Source organism: Dipteris shenzhenensis, chromosome 2 (genome assembly GCF_047967505.1).
Source record: "Dipteris shenzhenensis isolate YYH24624 ecotype China chromosome 2, Dip_SZ_1.0, whole genome shotgun sequence".
Taxonomy (NCBI): domain Eukaryota; kingdom Viridiplantae; phylum Streptophyta; class Polypodiopsida; order Gleicheniales; family Dipteridaceae; genus Dipteris; species Dipteris shenzhenensis.
Window position 1 is genome coordinate 65010348 of NC_141597.1, and position 17663 is coordinate 65028010.

General features: G+C 45.9%; 1 protein-coding gene across 2 annotated transcripts in view; it reads right to left on the reverse strand.

The window, feature by feature from the left end:
- LOC147905184 (DNA mismatch repair protein MutS, type 2) overlaps positions 1-17663 on the reverse strand; it is a 269240-nt gene that overhangs the window by 33583 nt on the left and 217994 nt on the right. For both annotated transcript variants that reach the window (XM_087397074.1, XR_015543515.1), the window contains exon 17: positions 7675-7745. In XM_087397074.1, coding sequence (XP_087253200.1) covers positions 7675-7745 — 71 coding nt within the window. Of the gene's footprint in view, positions 1-7674; positions 7746-17663 lie in introns of those variants that run through there.

Sequence of the window (17663 nt, forward strand, 5' to 3'; positions counted from 1 at the left end):
TTCTACACCTGAGGTTGCTCGGACCAAATTTGTTGAGCTTGTTTCTCCTATTGTTTCTTTTCAAAAAGCTTCAATGCTGGAAATGTCTTTTTCAGATATTGAATTGGATGAAGCCCTCAAGCATTTGGGTAAACATAAATCCCCTGGCTGGGATGGTTTGACGGTTGAATTTTTTGTAGCCTTCTGGGCTGAATTGAAGGGTCCAATATTGAAGTTCATTAATGTAGCCTGGCAGCAGCATCATCTTCCCTCAGCTTGGAAGCATGGTCTGGTTAAGCTTGTGCCCAAAAAACCTCTATCTGAGAGAATGGATGATTGGAGGCCCATCACTTTGATGCCGGTTATATATAAACTTATTGCTAAAATGTCGGTACATCGGATAAAGGATATCCTTCATGATGGACTTCATCCCAGGCAATATGGTTTTGTTCCAAGAAGGCATATACATGACAATATCTCTAATACTCTCATCGCAATGGAATATGCAAAATATACAGCTCAAGATGTTTTGGTCATGCAGGTGGATGTGGCAAAGGCATTTGATACGGTAGAGTGGGATTATGTCTCTCAAATCATGTTTAAACTTGGTTTTGGGCCAAAGCTAGTTAATGTCATATATTGGCTTTACTCAGATTCCACTGCTCAATGCTTTATAGGGAATCATTTGCCTGAGTCTTGGACTCTGGAACGATCAGTTCGATAGGGATGCCCTCTCAGTGCTTTGCTCTATGCCATTGCTTCACATCCTTTCCTTCTTTATATGGATCATCTCGTTGATACTGGACAGTTAGTGGGGCTTCAGATTTCTGGTTCACGGCCTTTCATTGCATAGGCTTACGCAGATGATTCATTCTTCATGCCAAAGAACAGTCCTTTGGAGCTTCGCCTATTGATGGATACCCTTTCAGATTTTGGGTTGGCAGCTGGTCTTAAAATTAATTTTCAGAAATCAAAACTCTTGCCTCTCAAGCATTGTGACTGGCATGCTATCCTGTGGCCCGGCCAGATTATTTATCCGGAAAACATAGTAAGACATTTGGGCTATCCCATTAGCTGGAAAATCAGAAATAAGCAACAAATATCTTGGGTGTTAAACAAAATTCAGGACAAATTAGAATATTGGAAGATCTCCACTTGGCCCCTGCATGTACGGCTTCGAATTGTCCAGTCCATTGTTCTAGTTTATGTCCAGTTCTACCTTCCTCTATTACATTGGTCATCTCGAGATCTCTCTTCTTTTATGTCTCAAGCCATGGAGATTTTCTGGAAAACTAAGCTTCATAAAAAAGCTTTAAGGTTACTTCAAATGGACCTGCTTTGCTCACCAAGAATGCATGGTGGTTTGAATATAATAAACATCAAATTTCATGTGTTGGCAAGAAAGATCACTATGCTCAAGACATTTTTTCAACAAGAGCAGCCTTGGTCTATCATGTTGGCAATTTTGTGTGGTCAGATGCACACAAATGCTTATGGACATTGGCTAGTTGATCCATCAGAAGTAGTACTTGGCAAATTTCAAGGTAAAATCCCTTGTTGTCCATTTTCTACTTCCTTGATTCAGGATTGGAAGCAAGTTCTCTCTCACATCAAATGGTCTCCCCATCCTGTTTCTATAGCTTCCTCACTCAGAATGGAAAGCATTCATTGGAGTGCTGTGTTTTCCTCTCCCCTTGCTGTACAACAACCGATCAGAGCTTACAATCTTATGAAGTTGGGCATCCGGTTCATTGATGACGTAGTAGATACGCAAGGACATATTCTCTCTTTTCCGGTAGCATGCCAACAATACAATCTTGGGATGCATCACAGACCTATTTGGAAAGCTATTGCTGATCTCTTACTCCCTTTGGTTCCGATTCCAACATTGAATGTAAGAGACAGGCTTCAAGATTGGCACCTTTAGTCTTCAAGTCAATATTATCTTCTCGGCCTTTGCATTTATTGACTTCTATACAGGCTTATCGATTGACATTACCTCCTCCTTGGATTGCTCATCATGCTAATTCTCTATGGCATCTGAATAAGTCATTAGCCTGGTGGAAAGGAAAATTGCAATTGATATGGAAGTTGAAAATGCCATTGAAGCACAGACTCTTTCTATGGAGATGCATTGTTGTTATTCTTTCAGTGGGAGTGAAATTGGCTCAAAGAAGGATTGCCTCACCTCTTTGTCCAAGATGTCATCATACTCCTGAGAGTATTCCGCATTTATTGTGGTTTTGTTCATATTCCAGAGACCTTCTAGACAAGATCTCCTATTTCTTATCTCTCAGATTTCCTGCACACAGGTTCTACAGGTTTTTCTGGATGTATGGCAAACTATCAACTTCTTTGTCACAATATTCTCTTTTCTTCCAATGGATCAGATATTGGGCCTTATGGACCCTCTGGCTGCAGCAAAATCATGCATATCCGAATTCTCCCCTTCAGCACCCTTATGAGTTCTTTCAAGCCTCATTGCGGCAGTCTTTATATGATGCCTTACATGAGAACGATTTAGATGTTTCTTGTATTCAGCTTTTCTTTTACTACTTCTGATGGATAGGGCATTGGCTCTTTTCTTGAGCATTGCCCTGATGTAAATAAATGTTTTATAATATAATTTTCTTGGTTTCACCAAAAAAAGAAAAAAAGGTGTGTGGTGAGGAGTGATGGCGAGCTCATCCGTCCCTGTACCTTGCCCGCAGCCTGCTACTGCTGCTGCGCCTGCATCCATACCCCATTTGTCAGCCTCTATTCATCTTCCGTCTGCACACGTCGTCTGCACACGTCCCAGACCTGCTGCTGCCCATACCCTCTATGCACCAGCCTCTGAACAGCCCATTCCCATCCGTACCTTTCTTACTTGCCCCTACGCGGGCCTTCGTACCTGCTGTACGGTTGTCCGTATAGGCTCCCCCCTCCGTACAGGTTCCTTTACCTGTCCTTTTTCCTTCTTCTGTACTTGCTCCCATGTCCGTACAGCCAAATTCCGTACCAAATTCATCTTCCCCTCTGTCTCTGCAGCCTTTTTCTCTTCTCACACCGGGTCTTGTACAGGAAAAGGTACAATCTTTTCCTGATGTCTCTTCCTCCCCTCTTCTTGCTACTCCGACAGATGGCTCTTTCGTTTTCTCTACTCCAGCCACCCCTTTTGCCTCTGCTCCTCCTACACGTGTCTTCTTTCGGTGGAAGCGTGGTGGTTTGCCTCCTTCCACCTTGGTTAAATCAGCAAAGTTGGATATCGCGGATGGTCCTTCGTCTTCCCTTCAACTGGACCTTCTTCGCCAGATGTGATGTGTTTTGCTTCTGTCACAGATGTTCCTTCATCGGGTTCATAGCTTGTTTGTTCTTTCGACTCTGCCCTTCTGGTTTCCGGTCTTCGACGAGCTTAGCAGTTTGGGGTCTGTCTCTACTTTATGGGGAGGGTTTTATCTGCAGCTCAACTTCGTCGTTGGGCTGAAGTTGCAGTGTTTTTATTATGCCCATTGCTCTTCGACTGATGTGGTGGAGCGACTTATCAGTCGTGCTGATATTCATGGGGCTGGTTTCTTTGTTTATGTGATGCCCTGGGATCCACTATTTGATCCGTCTGCCTCTCTTCTAACTCACTGTCCGGTCTGGATTACCCTCAAAGCGTTGCCTCTGCCTCTTCTTCAGCATCTTCCTACTCTTGCAGCTTTTTTGGGAAGGCCTCTACATGTTCCGAGACAGGAGTTTTTGCAGGCTACTCAGGATGTTCGCCTTTGTATTTTATGGGATATGATGTAGCCCGTGCCCTCTACTCTGGATCTTGATTTGGGATTTGCTCATCCGATGCGCATCATGTTGCATTTTGCCTCTTTTCCTACAGCATGTTAACCGTGCCGACAGGTTGATCATTTTGCACATGCTTGCCCTTCGGCTTCCATGACCACTCCTCCTGCTCCTTCTTTAACATTAAAGTTTACTCTTCCTTCTCCTCCAGTTTCTACTAAGGCTTTACTGGATAAGCCTTCTTTTACTGCTCCGAAGCATTACTAGAGGAAGGTAGAAAAATCACAGGTTAATCTTTCTCTTGCTGAAGAAGTTCAGAATCCGACTCCTATTGAGCATCATCAGCCGCCTTCTCCTCTAGATATGGATGTGCCCCTTGCAGAGAAGATCATACAGGATGCTGCACATGCTCTTTCACAGGTTGATCCTCGAAGTGAAGCTGAAATGCCGAGTCCTGCTTTATCACATGCAGCTCTTTCATCGGAGGATACAGATGTTGATCTAGCTCCTTTGCCTCTGATCCATGTGCCAGAGTCTTCTTCTGTTCGGGATGCAGAAGTGCCTTTTTTACTGGAATCTTTTCATCCCATGTTGTGATTTAGAAATTTTGAACAAAAACGCCATCTGCGAGCAAGAGAAAGAAGAGGGAAGAGGGGGGGTTTCCATTTTCCGAGCAAAAACCCCTGAGCGACGAGCGGACAAAAGGTGGAAGGGTCCAAATATATAGGCTCAAGTCATTTTTGGGGAGCAAAAAAATCCAAATTATTTCAAGGAATATATAAGTAAATATGAAATATTGATAAATAGATATAGATATAAATATACCTTTATATAATGTACATATATAATGTCTAAGTGGTGACTTATTTACGACTTTCAAAAATCCTTTCTTTTCCTTTCACCATTGGTTGGATCATGAAATTTTGAGCAAATATCCTCTTTATAGTTCCTCAGGACGACCTAAGAAAAATATATAATACCTTTTTAATAGACCCTCTAAGTATATTTTGCCAGAGGAATATGGTTTGAAGAGCTTGCCCCAACCCTATTCTGCCGACGGAATACCCTTTGAGAGCCTACGCAGAAGGGGTCATAGCTTTTACTCCTTAGCTCAGATTGAGGAGCTGTAAAAGGGAAAAATGTTCAGAATCTCATGATCTATGCAATGGTAGGCTTAAAATTACACTTTTTATAGTTATAAAAGAGAAAAATTAAAAATTTTAAGATGTATATGAGAGTTACAACTTCTCCCTAATTCATATTATGGTAAGAAGGAGTTCAATAGAGACCACATTTCCTTTTAAGTACTTAGGTTTGGAGAATTGGGAATATTTTGAAAATCCCTCCCTTGCCTTCCCATATTTGATAATGTACTAGAGATTAATTTATGATCAATTATAATGGCTTCAAGTATGAGGTTTCCAATATCTTTTTCCTACTCATCCAAGGAATATGGTATACATTGTTATATGAGAGCTTCAAATATGGGATTGCTAAAGATTAGGGAAACTCTTTTAAATCGATTGAATTACCATAATCCTCAAAAGAGAGTATGGTAGGGAGGTATTTATAGGAGTTTCAAAAGCGTTCACTGTTTGTTCATATATAGATGATGTTCTCTAAAATTAGGGTTATAATGAAAAATAAGTAAGTATATGGTTCCATAAATGAGAAATTAAGAAAGAATTATATATTCCTTTGAGAAATATACAAGCATGGTTGGTGTCAAAAATTATCACTCGGACTTTTCTGCTCGTAGGTTTTTGCTCGGAAATTGTGCACATCCGGGAAGAGGAAGTGTTGGGAGGGCCACGAAGGAGGGAAGGGGTGGTGTAGGGGGACTGGAGGTGGGCAAAAATGAAAGAAGGGAAAAGTCACCAACTTGCAGAAGTTGTATGTGCATTGAGCAGGTGCGGTGCAGCAAAATCTGTTTTTGCGTTGAATGGCGTAGCTTACAAACATGTTCTACATTTACACGATTGAGGAATCCATTGGTTGTATAGCCCATCACAATAGTTGTTAATACTTGTTCATAGGTTACCATCGGCAATGAGTTGGGATCCAAAGAAGTAGGCTACTTGAGACAGCCAAGATTCTCCTTGAACGCCTCATAGATAGCTGACCCTTTGTATGGTTTTAAACGTTCTAATAGAGGATACTTTATTCGGCAAAATAAAAAGGGAGCATTGCCCAAAACTTTTGTTCCGACTAGAGAGGTATGCCATTCATTCTTTTTAGAAAGGGTCTCCTCCACCTACCCAATGGACGTAGAGATAGCAATGAGCTAGAAGATTCAAAATGCTACTCCCCCTATGGACAGTGCCCTAGAGGACAATGTCTTAAAGACAGTTGCCAACATCATAGCCTAGAGGTTGCATTGGATGATGGGGGGAAGTAGGTTTGTCCTATTGTTCTGCCCTCATTAAGATATGGCTAGATATCATCTACACATAGCAATAGAGCATTCCAAGAAGATCATAAAGTGGTGCGGGATTTTGTGCAAGGCATGGCATGTCTACATTATTAACCCTGGGTTAACAGGCGACTCAAGTTAGGTCACCAGAGCTCAAGTTGAGCGAGTTGGATCGAGACCACGGGGAAAATAGAAAAGGATTTGACCGACACCAATAGGAGAGCCGGTGCACCTCCAAACGCTAGAGAGACGAAGAGCCAAGGAACGACTTAAGACCAATCAGCAAGAGGTTCTAGCAATCAGCGAGGACGAGTTAGGAAGGCGGTCAGCTCAACTGCCTCAGTCCAGGAAATGCCCTTCTCTTGGTGCCCTTCAGCAATCAGCGAGACGAGTTAGGAAGGCGGTCAGCTCAACCGCCTGAGTCCAAAAAATGCCCTTCTCTTGGTGCCTTCATCAATCCTTTCCCACTCTCCAGGGTCCCCTTGTAAACACTTTATCGGGACTCCTCCCTAAATCCAAATCCTCCATAAGCCCAAAGAGAGAAGAAGCAGATCCGGATCTAGGTGCCGTTGTGAATACGAGCCGTGCTCCACATAACCTATGATCCTGAAAGGCTGAAAAGGAACTCCCAATGGAATATCATGTGTAGATCTAGACAGCCTAGCCTCTGACTAAACATTGAAGAAAAAGGCTTCACCATCAAATCATTGAAGTGCTATGACCTGAATTGGAATGCTTATCCCCGTGAAAGCCCATCCAAGTAGAGCAAGAAATAGGCCTGTCATCTATATCAACCCAATTCACAAGTATGGTTGCATCAATCTGCTGGATTCTCCCTGCACTTCCCCTAAGGTGGCATGCCAATTGAAATTTACAATCCTCAGGAGGTTTTTTTAAAGCTTTCTAGAATCCCATGAAGGAGACAGGGCCTCTCTACCATCTAGACCCCACTGCCTATAGTGAGAATTGCCAAGTGGTCTGCCATGCTGATCAAGTATGCTATCATTCCACATGATGACTGTCTATCAATCTCTTCCAGAGAGGAGGGGGGAATTCTCCGAAGAGTACTTCTGAAGCTGGCCAAACTTCCAACCATAAGCATAGAGGAGGGAGATCTGAAGTCATATGTTGTTTGACTCAAACTATCATGACATTCATCAAGGACATACTGCCTAGAACCTTTATCTTCCAGCACATATATGTTGCTCTCTAGGAAGAGTATAGATTTTTTTAAACTAGCAATGACCAAATCTAGAGGGTCACCGAGGAAAAAGATAGAAAAAACCTGGAAAGATCAGCAAAAGCATTCAAAAAAAGAAACTTGTCTTCTTACTCCTTCAATTTACATCCAAACCAAAGCATAAAGGGTTTCCATTAGAAGTTGGAGCAAAATTATTGTGCTAGAAGTCAATTAAATCAAGTTATTCCTATGCATGATCAAAGGAAACTTATCAAGTTAATATCTTGACTTAAATGCTTCAAGATGCTACGCAATTAAGAAGCAGAATTGCCAAATAACTTACTGTAGATACTGCTCTGATTCAAATAGATTCCTCTCAAAGTCTTGCTTAGATTTCTCTAAATCCAATATAGCCTGTCCCAAAAGAGAAAGCAAGGTAATACTTGTATCAATATAAGAATTACTGCAATCTTGCACGTAGCAACCACCAAAGCTTGAACAAGTACTAGAATGGCTCAGATTTATTTCAAAGGATAAAGCAGACCAACATTTTTTCCTGTAAACAAAAAAACGAGACCAACAATTTGAAAATTACATTTTCGTACACAAGAGATCAAAAACTTTCAAATGTTTCACGACCAGGATGGCTTGAAAACAGCTGCAAAAACACTTCCACAATACCATGCAATGAAAAAAACTCTACCTATTACCTATCTAGGATCATTTAAGCAATCTCACATGCTAGTGTCGAATTTCATGATCAAGTAAGATAATACTTGTATGAAGATAAGAGTGACTCCAACGTTGCACATAGACAACCATCAAATTTGGACAAGTACCCAAATGGCTTATATTTCCTTTTAGCGCGATTCGAAGGATAAAGAAGAACAATTATATATTCATATAATATTGAGATTAAAAACCTTTAATTATTTCACAGCCAGTTTGGTTTGAAAACAGCTGCACGAACAAATTAAAATACTATGCAGAGAAAGAAACTCCATTTATTACCTAGGTCAGATCATTTAAGCAATCTCACATCCTAATGCCGTATTTCATGATTACCCATAGAATTCAAATGTGCGGACACCATATTGAATTTTTATAATGATGCATTCGGAACTATATCATGAGTATCCATGATGGTATGCATACCAATGATATAAAACTTTAGCATCAATATTGTTAATGGAAGGCACACAAGTAATATTGCTCCCTTGCCATTGAAGAATGTTCAAAGGACCAGAGAACCCAACATGCAGAAGATGTTTTTTGGTCAAAATATGACGATGACAGTAATATAAGAAATTGTGAATTCATTTGGATCAGAAAATGAATAAAAGAAAAAAGCATTCCTCATTGATTATAGAAAATGGGACAATCATTCAATGAATTTGAAAAATGTTTTGGATACATCAGATCATCTTGCCGAACTCCAAATGTGAACCATCATTTAGAATGTAGGTGCAGAAGCAGAGATCCAAGTGATGGCCCAGCGGGCAAAAGCAGAGATAAGCCACAAGGAATGGAGCAATGTGGTGGAGAGGTGGATTAATTCCACAACTATCAAACAGCTTAGTTGAGGAGAAGCTAAGGAGCAGCTCAGTAAAAAATTACCCCATGTGAGGAAAGATACAAAGCAGGAGTGAGGAGGAACAATCATTCATGCATTGTTATTATATGGGGATTCATGGCACTAAAGAGGTCAAGGTGAAGAGAGGAGCATGCTTGAGTAGGAGAGTGCCACCATTGTAACAATGTCAACATTGCTACTGGACCTTTTATTTTACCATTTCTTAGTTTGGCTGCTTTGTTTCCTGGATGTGGCCGTTGGTGTCTTTTTTCGTCACCCTATCAAGCGTCATTCAGCTGTACCTTCTTACTCAAATGATTGTGCCTCCCTACCAAAGTCTACTTCTGCAAATATTCAACCAACCCTTTAACATAGTTGGTGGGACCTGCCTTGTGATTAGAAGGTCCTTGGAAAAATGCATTATTTGTTGATCCAGTTGTCATGTTGCACGGCTGTCTTTAAAAACATGGTAGAACTCTTGTTAAGTCTTAGGCAGGACGTTTCATTGTCTAAAGGGTGAGTCTGAGGATAAGAGTTAATTAGGAGAATCAAAGAGTAAAACCAAAGCAACTGGGGACAAGTGGGTGTACATCCTAGAGTTTAGATTATGACAACAGTGCAATCCCTCCATGGATAGAAAGCCAAAAGAATACAGTAACCTTTCTATTCCTTCGGAAACTCTAGGGCCTCCACCAGAAGACCCTCTACAAATCAGTGGAAACCTGATAGCTTTTTCAATGAGGGGCCCTGGAAGGTCTCCAACCTCTACAACTCATCTCGAAATTCCTGACATTACTGGCCGTGTACCAAAAAAAAAAGAAGAGCCTTCTCTTGGTTCCCTACAACAATCCATTCCCACTCTCCGCGGTCCCACTGAAGAGACTTTGTGGGGACTCCTCCAAAGAGCCACAACCTCCAAGAATCCGAAAGAGAGAGACTAAGGGCTCACATCAATATGCCATGCAGATGATCCAAAAAGCCTATGATCCTGACAGGATGAAAAGGCATGCCCAAAAGAATATCCTATGAAGAAATAACCAACCTGCCACCTGCCTATACATCAAAAACCAAGGCATCCTCCTGTGCTCCCAAAAAAGCTATGACCTGGAGAGGAATACCTGTCCTCAAGAAAGCTCCCATCCACGCGGAGCAAACAATGGGCCTGTCATCTGTATCCACCCAATCAAGGGGAAGTGAAGGTCCACCCAATCAAGGGGAAGTGAAGGTCTGACGTTCCTCCCTGCACTTCCTCTGAGGTGACTAACCATTTTCTATTGACGAGCTTCTGGAAGCCTCTTGAAGGCTTTCTAGAACCTACAGAGGCAGCAGGGCCTCCCTCCCACCTGGACCACTACATATAGTGAGACATACCAAGCTGCCTACCATGCTCATCAAGTATACTGTCATTCCACATAATCCGCGACCTGTCAATCTCTTCGATAGAGGAGGGAGGAACTCTCCGAAGGGTACTTCTGAAGCTAGCCCAAGCCTTCAGAATCACAACCATAAGCGTGGAGAAGGAGACCTGAGACGGGCTGAGGTGAAGATCCATCTAGTGATGTCCATCCAATCTCCCCCTGAGGAGCTGCAAGCTAGAATGCAGAAATTTTTCCAAGGCTCATCCCGCAAGCATAAGTCCTCTAACCACAAACTTGCAAAGCAAGGCCCTGCATTGGAAGTTTGGATCTATGATGTTTAGACCCCCCTCCTGTGTGGGAAGGACCAAGTGACTCTGGCAATAGTGTATGTAGTGCCATCTAGCCCGCTCCATAAAAAATTCATGATAGGCCTTATGAGCTGAGTGACACAATCCCTAGAACTGCAAGCACACATACCAGGCTGTGGCCAACAAAACCTGGTTCAAAACCACCACCCTGGATGCAAGGTCCGGTCTAGTTGAACTCCAAAAAAGGAGTTTCCTCCTAATGCTCTCCTCCAACATGAGCAAACTACTACGAAGAAGAGAGAGCCAAACCAACCTAACATCCTAGGTATCTAACCAACACACCCCTTTAAACCCATGTGAAATCCATGGAAATCAGCCCCCCAATCCGAAGTTTCATCGTCACAAATCCAAAAGCGATTGGACTTATTTCAATTGATGTGAGCACCTGCTGCAGTACAAAACAAATCTAAAGCTGTCCTGAAGGAAGTGAGAGTCTGAGGAGAGGCCTCCAAGAAGATAGCAATGTCATGTGCTAACTCGTACTCCACGAGGTCCTCTTCTCATTTGAGCGGAAGTCTCAGCCCAAGAATGTCAGCTCAAGACCTGAGAAAAATGCTCATAGCCTCAGCCACAAAGAGGAAAAGAAAAGGGGCAAGAGGGCATCCCTAACAGACTGATCTAGAAATCTGAAACCTATCTCCCCTAACCCCTCCTATGAGCACTTGGCTGTGGATTGACCTATACAAGGCTGAGACGCCTCTGATCCATGCATCTGAAAATCCAAAGTGATAAAGGGTGCCCTCCAAGAAGTCCCAATCTACCTTGTCATAGGCTTTTTAAAGTCCAGGAGTAGAATTGCAAGCTTTTGACCACTCTGCATGGCCAACTCAAAATCTTCCCAAAAGGAGAATATATTGTCAAAAATGCTTATGTCATGAACAAGTCATGTTTGCGTATCACGAATACGATCAGGGAGTAAGGAATGCAACCGCATGCAGATTGCTTTCGCCAATATTTTGTAAGAAGTGCCCAATAGAGTGATGGGTCTCTATTGCGACACTAAATTTCTGCAACCCCCTCTTGGGATTAAATGTATGAGACCCTTCGTAAGTGAGCCACGCATCTCATCGGAGTCCCAAATGACCTGCAGGGCTGAGGTGATGTGATCCCCAATCCTGTCCCAAAAGGCCAAGAAAAAGGAGGGGGTAAGCCCATCTGAACCTAGGCACTTACCCTTATGAAGGGTAAGAAGTGTAGTCCTGAATTCTAGGTTGGTAAAAGGTACGTTAGGATACACTGCCAAATGACATGCCTGGCATCATCTGCAGCCTCACTACCAGGATCTGCTAAAAGAAGGGAGGCATAAAAATATGTAGCTATGCGCATGACGGCATCTGGATCCGACTACAAAACTTCATCTGAGTCAATAAGTTGAGAGACATTTTCTCTACTATGTCTGTGTTTGAGGGGAGGGGTTCCTATCCTTCCGGAGGTGTTACCGGAGGCCAAAGGCCACTGGCGTGAGAAGCATGAGTTTTGCAATGCTCTAATGCAATGGATCGTGCAGAGTGCACCGTGCAGTAGTGTGCGAGTGTCGTATGCTATACTGCAGTGAACGACGACGTACGAGTGCACTATGCTAAATGACAATCACCGGGGAACTCCACAACATAAACAAAATAAGAAAATCCTACACTGGTGAACAATCCCCATATCCGGAAGAGACAAGAGAGATGCGAAAGTGACCGAGTTGGCCAATGTACATATCACTGGACGTGTCCCCAGGTCACAAGTCGCAAGTCACAAGAATACACAAGTCGCAAATCACCAGAATACACAGGTCTATCCCCATAGTAGACAAAAGATACACACAAGTCTCTCCACATTCTCTCCTTGGCGAGCTCGTAGCTCTAGCCTCTATCTCTCCTCACTCTCCTCTCTTTCGCTCCCTCGCCGAATGCCGAATGCCTCCTTTTCTCTCTCCCTTCTCCTTCATCCTCATCCCCCGCCTTGGAGGGTCCCTTCTTCGCTGAGAATCCCCCCCTTTCTTCCCATTGGTCATCCTCTTATCGCCTTAGCTGTTGAGGATAGCCGTTGCGCCGCTGGCTCTCTTGATGGCTTTGGCGACTTCCTGACTCCCTAACTCGCCAGCCTGATGGTATAAATTCTCCAAATTCTCCATGTGCAGGTGAGCTGGTTCACCGCACCTCTTGATGGCTTCGGCGACTTTCTGACTCCCTGACTCGCCAGCCCGATGGTGTAAATTCTCCATGTGCAGGTGAGCTGGTTCACCGCACCACTGCACCACTGTATCACTGAACCACTGTGTAATATAAATACTCCTGACTGCTCCATGTGCTAAGCTCACTCTCCATGTGCGCAGCTCTTGATGAGATCACTTTGGACACGGTACTCCTGGTTGACCTGTGTCGACCTGTGGTTGACCTGTGTTGACCTGTGGTTGACATGTGTCGACCTGTGGTTAACATGTGTCGACCTGTGGTTGACAGCCTCGGACAGTACTCCTGGATGAACCCGTGTGATCGCGTGGCTAACTTGTGTTGACACATGGTCAACATGTGGTCAACAGATGTCGTCATCTGGTCAACGCCTGTCGACAGGTGGTCGTGTGATAAGGTAACAGTTTCCCCCGCCACTATCATTCACCGTCCCGGTGAATAGAAAGGGAGGACGAATCCGTCAAAGAAAAATGAAAATGAACTTACAACCATTGATATGGTGATGGAGTGGGAAAAGGAAAGAGTACAGACCATGTGGTTGGCCGTGGGAGTAATCCAAGATTTGTATTAAGTTGAAACGTGAAAAATAAACTGCTGCATGATAAGGGACAGCATGGAAAATTGCAGAAAAAACTGAGTACATCTTGAGGTAAAACACTGATATTTACAGTGAGGGCCAAACAGCTTGGCAAAATCTAACAGTGCAAAAAAAAACCCAAACACCAACAGCCATGTATCAACCCTTGTATGAGATTACTGAGGGTGGTAAACAGCAGCCTGTTCCTCTGCCTTCTCCTCTTCCGCCTTCGTATCTGGCTCTGTGGCCTTTTGCGCATCCCTTTGCTCTGGCTCAGTCATAGGTATCTGTGGATGGGGTGCTTCCTCCTCACACTCAAGCGTGTCCATCACATTTCTCAGATTTTCATTCTTGTCTTTATATCGGTGGTATCGCCGGTAGTAATGATCCTTTTGCTCTTGCAAGGTGGACTGGGAAGTCTGGAGGGTGGCCAACTGCATCCGAAGAGCTGTGAATTCTTCCTCCATGGATGAACGCTTCTTTTCCAATTCAGCCACTCTGGATTCTGATTTTTCTTTGGCAATCTCGGAGGAAGACAAAGACTCTTTTAACTTGGTAATCTCCTGGTGAAATCTGGTCACCTCCGTGACATGCTGGCTGTGCAAAGTTGCCAGAGCTGCAGCATGTTGGCTGCGTAAAGATGTCATTGCTGCTTCCCATTCTTGCCTGTGATTATGGAGGCGATCCTCAAGGGCAGCCTTCTGAATATTCCAAGCGATGTCACGCTCATGTATTGCTGAATCCTTCTCTTTCTGCCACCTTTCCTCCTGTTGTCGAAGTGTCACACTAGCGGCGCGCTGCTGGGCTGCCTGAGCGCTCTCGAATTCTAACTTTAAATGTTGCTGTTGAGAGAGGAGCTTATGAGCATAACCTATGGAATTGAAGACCGCTGTCCCAAGCTGCGTGAAGGTGTCGTCCATGATACGCTGAGCAAGATGCAGGGACCTTTTCATCCACGCATACCTGTCGCTGTAATTCATCCTGTCTGCCAAATTAATGACGTCCCCCAATTCCTCAAACATGTCAGGGAGAGCTCCCTCTTCCTCTGTTGACAGGTTTCCTGTAGGTGCCAATTTGTCCAAGTGCACAAAACATGTCGGGGCCCTGGAGATCTTTTTGTTCTGTGCGAGGCAGTCCTGCAAGGGAATGGTGAAGATTTGAGTGAGATCCTCCTCTTCCTCACATACTGGTGAGCGTTTTTTGTGAAGAACAGATAGTAGTTGGCTGTAATCTTCATTCTGTTTTTCCACCAGGGAAATATTTGAAAGAGGTGGGCCCGAGGAAGCAGCTATGTAAGCTGTGAACATATCATTCTCATGAAGGGGTGGGCAATCCACAGATTTGGGCAGAGTCCCTCCCTCAAATACCTCCTCTGATGCTGAAGTGGCTGATGGAGCATCTCCGCGAGAGGGGCTCCCACTCCCGTCTCTAGTCCTGTCTCTGCCTGGGGAGGCCGAAATGTGAAGTACACCCTGGGATGACATCTCCTGAGAAAGCCCAGGGGAGTGGGAGTCGGGTCCCAGGCTAAGATTCAGGTCCAACACCTGGTCCAAAACATGGTCAGAGATCGCCTGAACTGCGGTGATGACTGCATCGGTGAAAGTGGTAGGGAGTGAAGACGAAACAGCTGCAGTCCTGCGTAACAATACACCTGTCGAGGAAGTCCCGGGTACAACAGTCGTCGTCACTGGTACAATAGGAGGTGTACCTGGTGCAATCCCTCCCATTGAAAGTCTGGAGATCGCTGGAGAAGCCTAGACAAGTGTGACTGATGGAGAGGCAAGTCCTGGCACGGGCACGACTGATGGAGATACAAGACATGTCACTGATGGTAACCCTGTGGCACCGGTAAGAGAATATACTGAAGAAGCTCCGGTGCAGACTACATGAGGTGGCGCTCGCCGAGGTGTCCTCCTGAGCGAAAGAGGAGAAGAGGCAGTCCCGAGGAAGGAACACTGGAAGTGACAGTGAACGATGTGGAAGAGGGGGTGACAGGAGGGGAGAGAGATGATAAAGGGAGGCGACCTGTGACAATGGGAGGAGGGTTGGCCTTCCACTGATGAAGTAAGAAGGTGAGGTGGGGCCCACAAGTACAGGTATATGTGCCCCGACGCTTGTGAACTGTGTTACGAAAGGCAGAGTAGAAGAGTGAGGCGAAATCATAGGGAGTGACCAAGAGAATGGAGTCTAAGGCAGAATGGATCGCCTTGGTAATGAAGAAGTGGCCTGGGGCAGAGTAGAAGTGTGTGAACAAATATTTCGCTAGAAGCGCCTCTCGGCTGTTTCCCTCGAGAACTTTCTTGCACTCATGTCCTCTGCGATGAGTTTTACAGGTAGACAAGAAGGACAGGAATGTGGGTGAGCCGGTGTGAGGTGGCAAAAAGGGAAGTGTGGGAAGACGGAGATATGTGGATACGAGACTAGGAGTGAACATGTGACGGGAATTCAAGAATCCGAATGTGTCTGTTGCAAAGTCATAAGACTGAATGAACGCAGTACACATTTGGACGTCCACCTGGGGAAGTGTGACATCATCAAACTCCACGAGAGACATGCGGGCTATCTCATCAGGTGACAAGATGCTAGACAGCTTGAGTGTGGGATCGAGGAAAGGTTTGAAAACCACCCGAATGATCGAGGAGGATGAAGCTGGGGGTGGAAGATCACAAGCCGTACTTTGTGAGGCCAAATCACCGCCACCGTTACTGTGACCACTGTGCCCACTGGATGCCTTGGATGGTGTTTTGATTGTACCTGTGGGGGGCAGATAGTCAGAGCCTCCATGATCTGAATCAGAGGAACTCGAAAAGGGGGATAGCTCCTCATCCGATATGATAGTGATCCTGTCGGAGGGAGGTGAATCTGCAGCTGCTCGAGGTCGTTTCGAAGTGCTCTTTGGTGTAGACCCGGCACCCAGGTCATCAGTGGTGCGTTTGCCAAGTGATGCCATGGAAGATGGTCCCGATCCTGTCGTGTGGCCTGCTCGAGCCCGATGGAAGTCAACGAATAAAGTATCGCGGGGTAATCTGGGTTTGTACTTGTGGCGAGAGGCACGGGTAGGCATGAACGATGGCGTCGTATGGAGAGGAAAAGAGTACGGAGGGGGTGTCGATGTCAAGGTCTGGAGAGGCAAGGAGGGAGGAGGAGGTGTTGATGTCGAGGTTAAGCCCGGAATCTGCTACGAGAGAATACTTTAGCAGAGCCACCAGTGCAGGCCCATGCTTCGATGGAGAGGAAAAGAGTGAGGAAGGGGTGTCGGTGGAGAGGGAGAGTAAAAGGACGGATGTAGACTAGGGGGGAGGAGGGGGGGGCTGGAGCTAGGAGGGGAGGTGATGCAGAGGGTGTAGGGAGGAGAAGGGGGGAGAGTTGTTCCAGAGAGGGGGACGTAGGCAGATAGAGGGGGCTGCGCAAGAGAGAGGGGGAGGGGCAGGGTGGTGGGTAAAGGGAGAGCGGGGAGGGGCTGTTGCGCAAGAGAGGGGGAGGGGACTGTTGCGCAGGAGAGGGGGAGAGGGGAAAGGTGGTGGGGAAAGGGGAAGAGGGGGGGGGGGGCCTGTTGCACAGGAGAGGGGGAGGGGACTGTTGCGCGGGAGAGGGGGAGAGGGGAAGGGTATTGGGTAAAGGGGGAGAGGGGGGGGGGCTGTTGCGCAGGAGAGGGGGAGGGGACTGTTGCGCAGGAGAGGTGGAGAGGGCTGTAGCGCAGGAGAGGGGGAGGGGGCTGTAGCGCAGGAGAGGGGGAGGGGACTGTAGCGCAGGAGAGGGGGAGAGGGCTGTAGCGCAGGAGAAGGGGAGGGGGCTATGGTGTAGGAGAGAGGAGAGGGGAAGGGAGGGTGGTAAAGGGGGAGAGGGCTGTAGCGCAGGAGAGGGGGAGGGGGCTATGGCGTAGGAGAGAGGAGAGGGGAAGGGAGGGGGGGTAAAGGGGGAGAGGGGTGTAGCGCAGGAGAGGGGGAGGGGGCTATGGCGTAGGAGAGGGGGAGAGGGCTATGGCGTAGGAGAGAGGAGAGGGGAAGGGAGGGGGGGGTAAAGGGGGAGAGGGGTGTAGCGCAGGAGAGGGGGAGGGGGCTATGGCGTAGGAGAGAGGAGAGGGGAAGGGAGGGGGGGTAAAGGGGGAGAGGGGTGTAGCGCAGGAGAGGGGGAGGGGGCTATGGCGTAGGAGAGGGGGAGAGGGCTATGGCGTAGGAGAGAGGAGAGGGGAAGGGAGGGGGGGTAAAGGGGGAGAGGGGGGGGCTGTGGCGCAGAAGAGGAGAGGGGGGGACAGGTGGTGGGTAAAGGGGGAGAG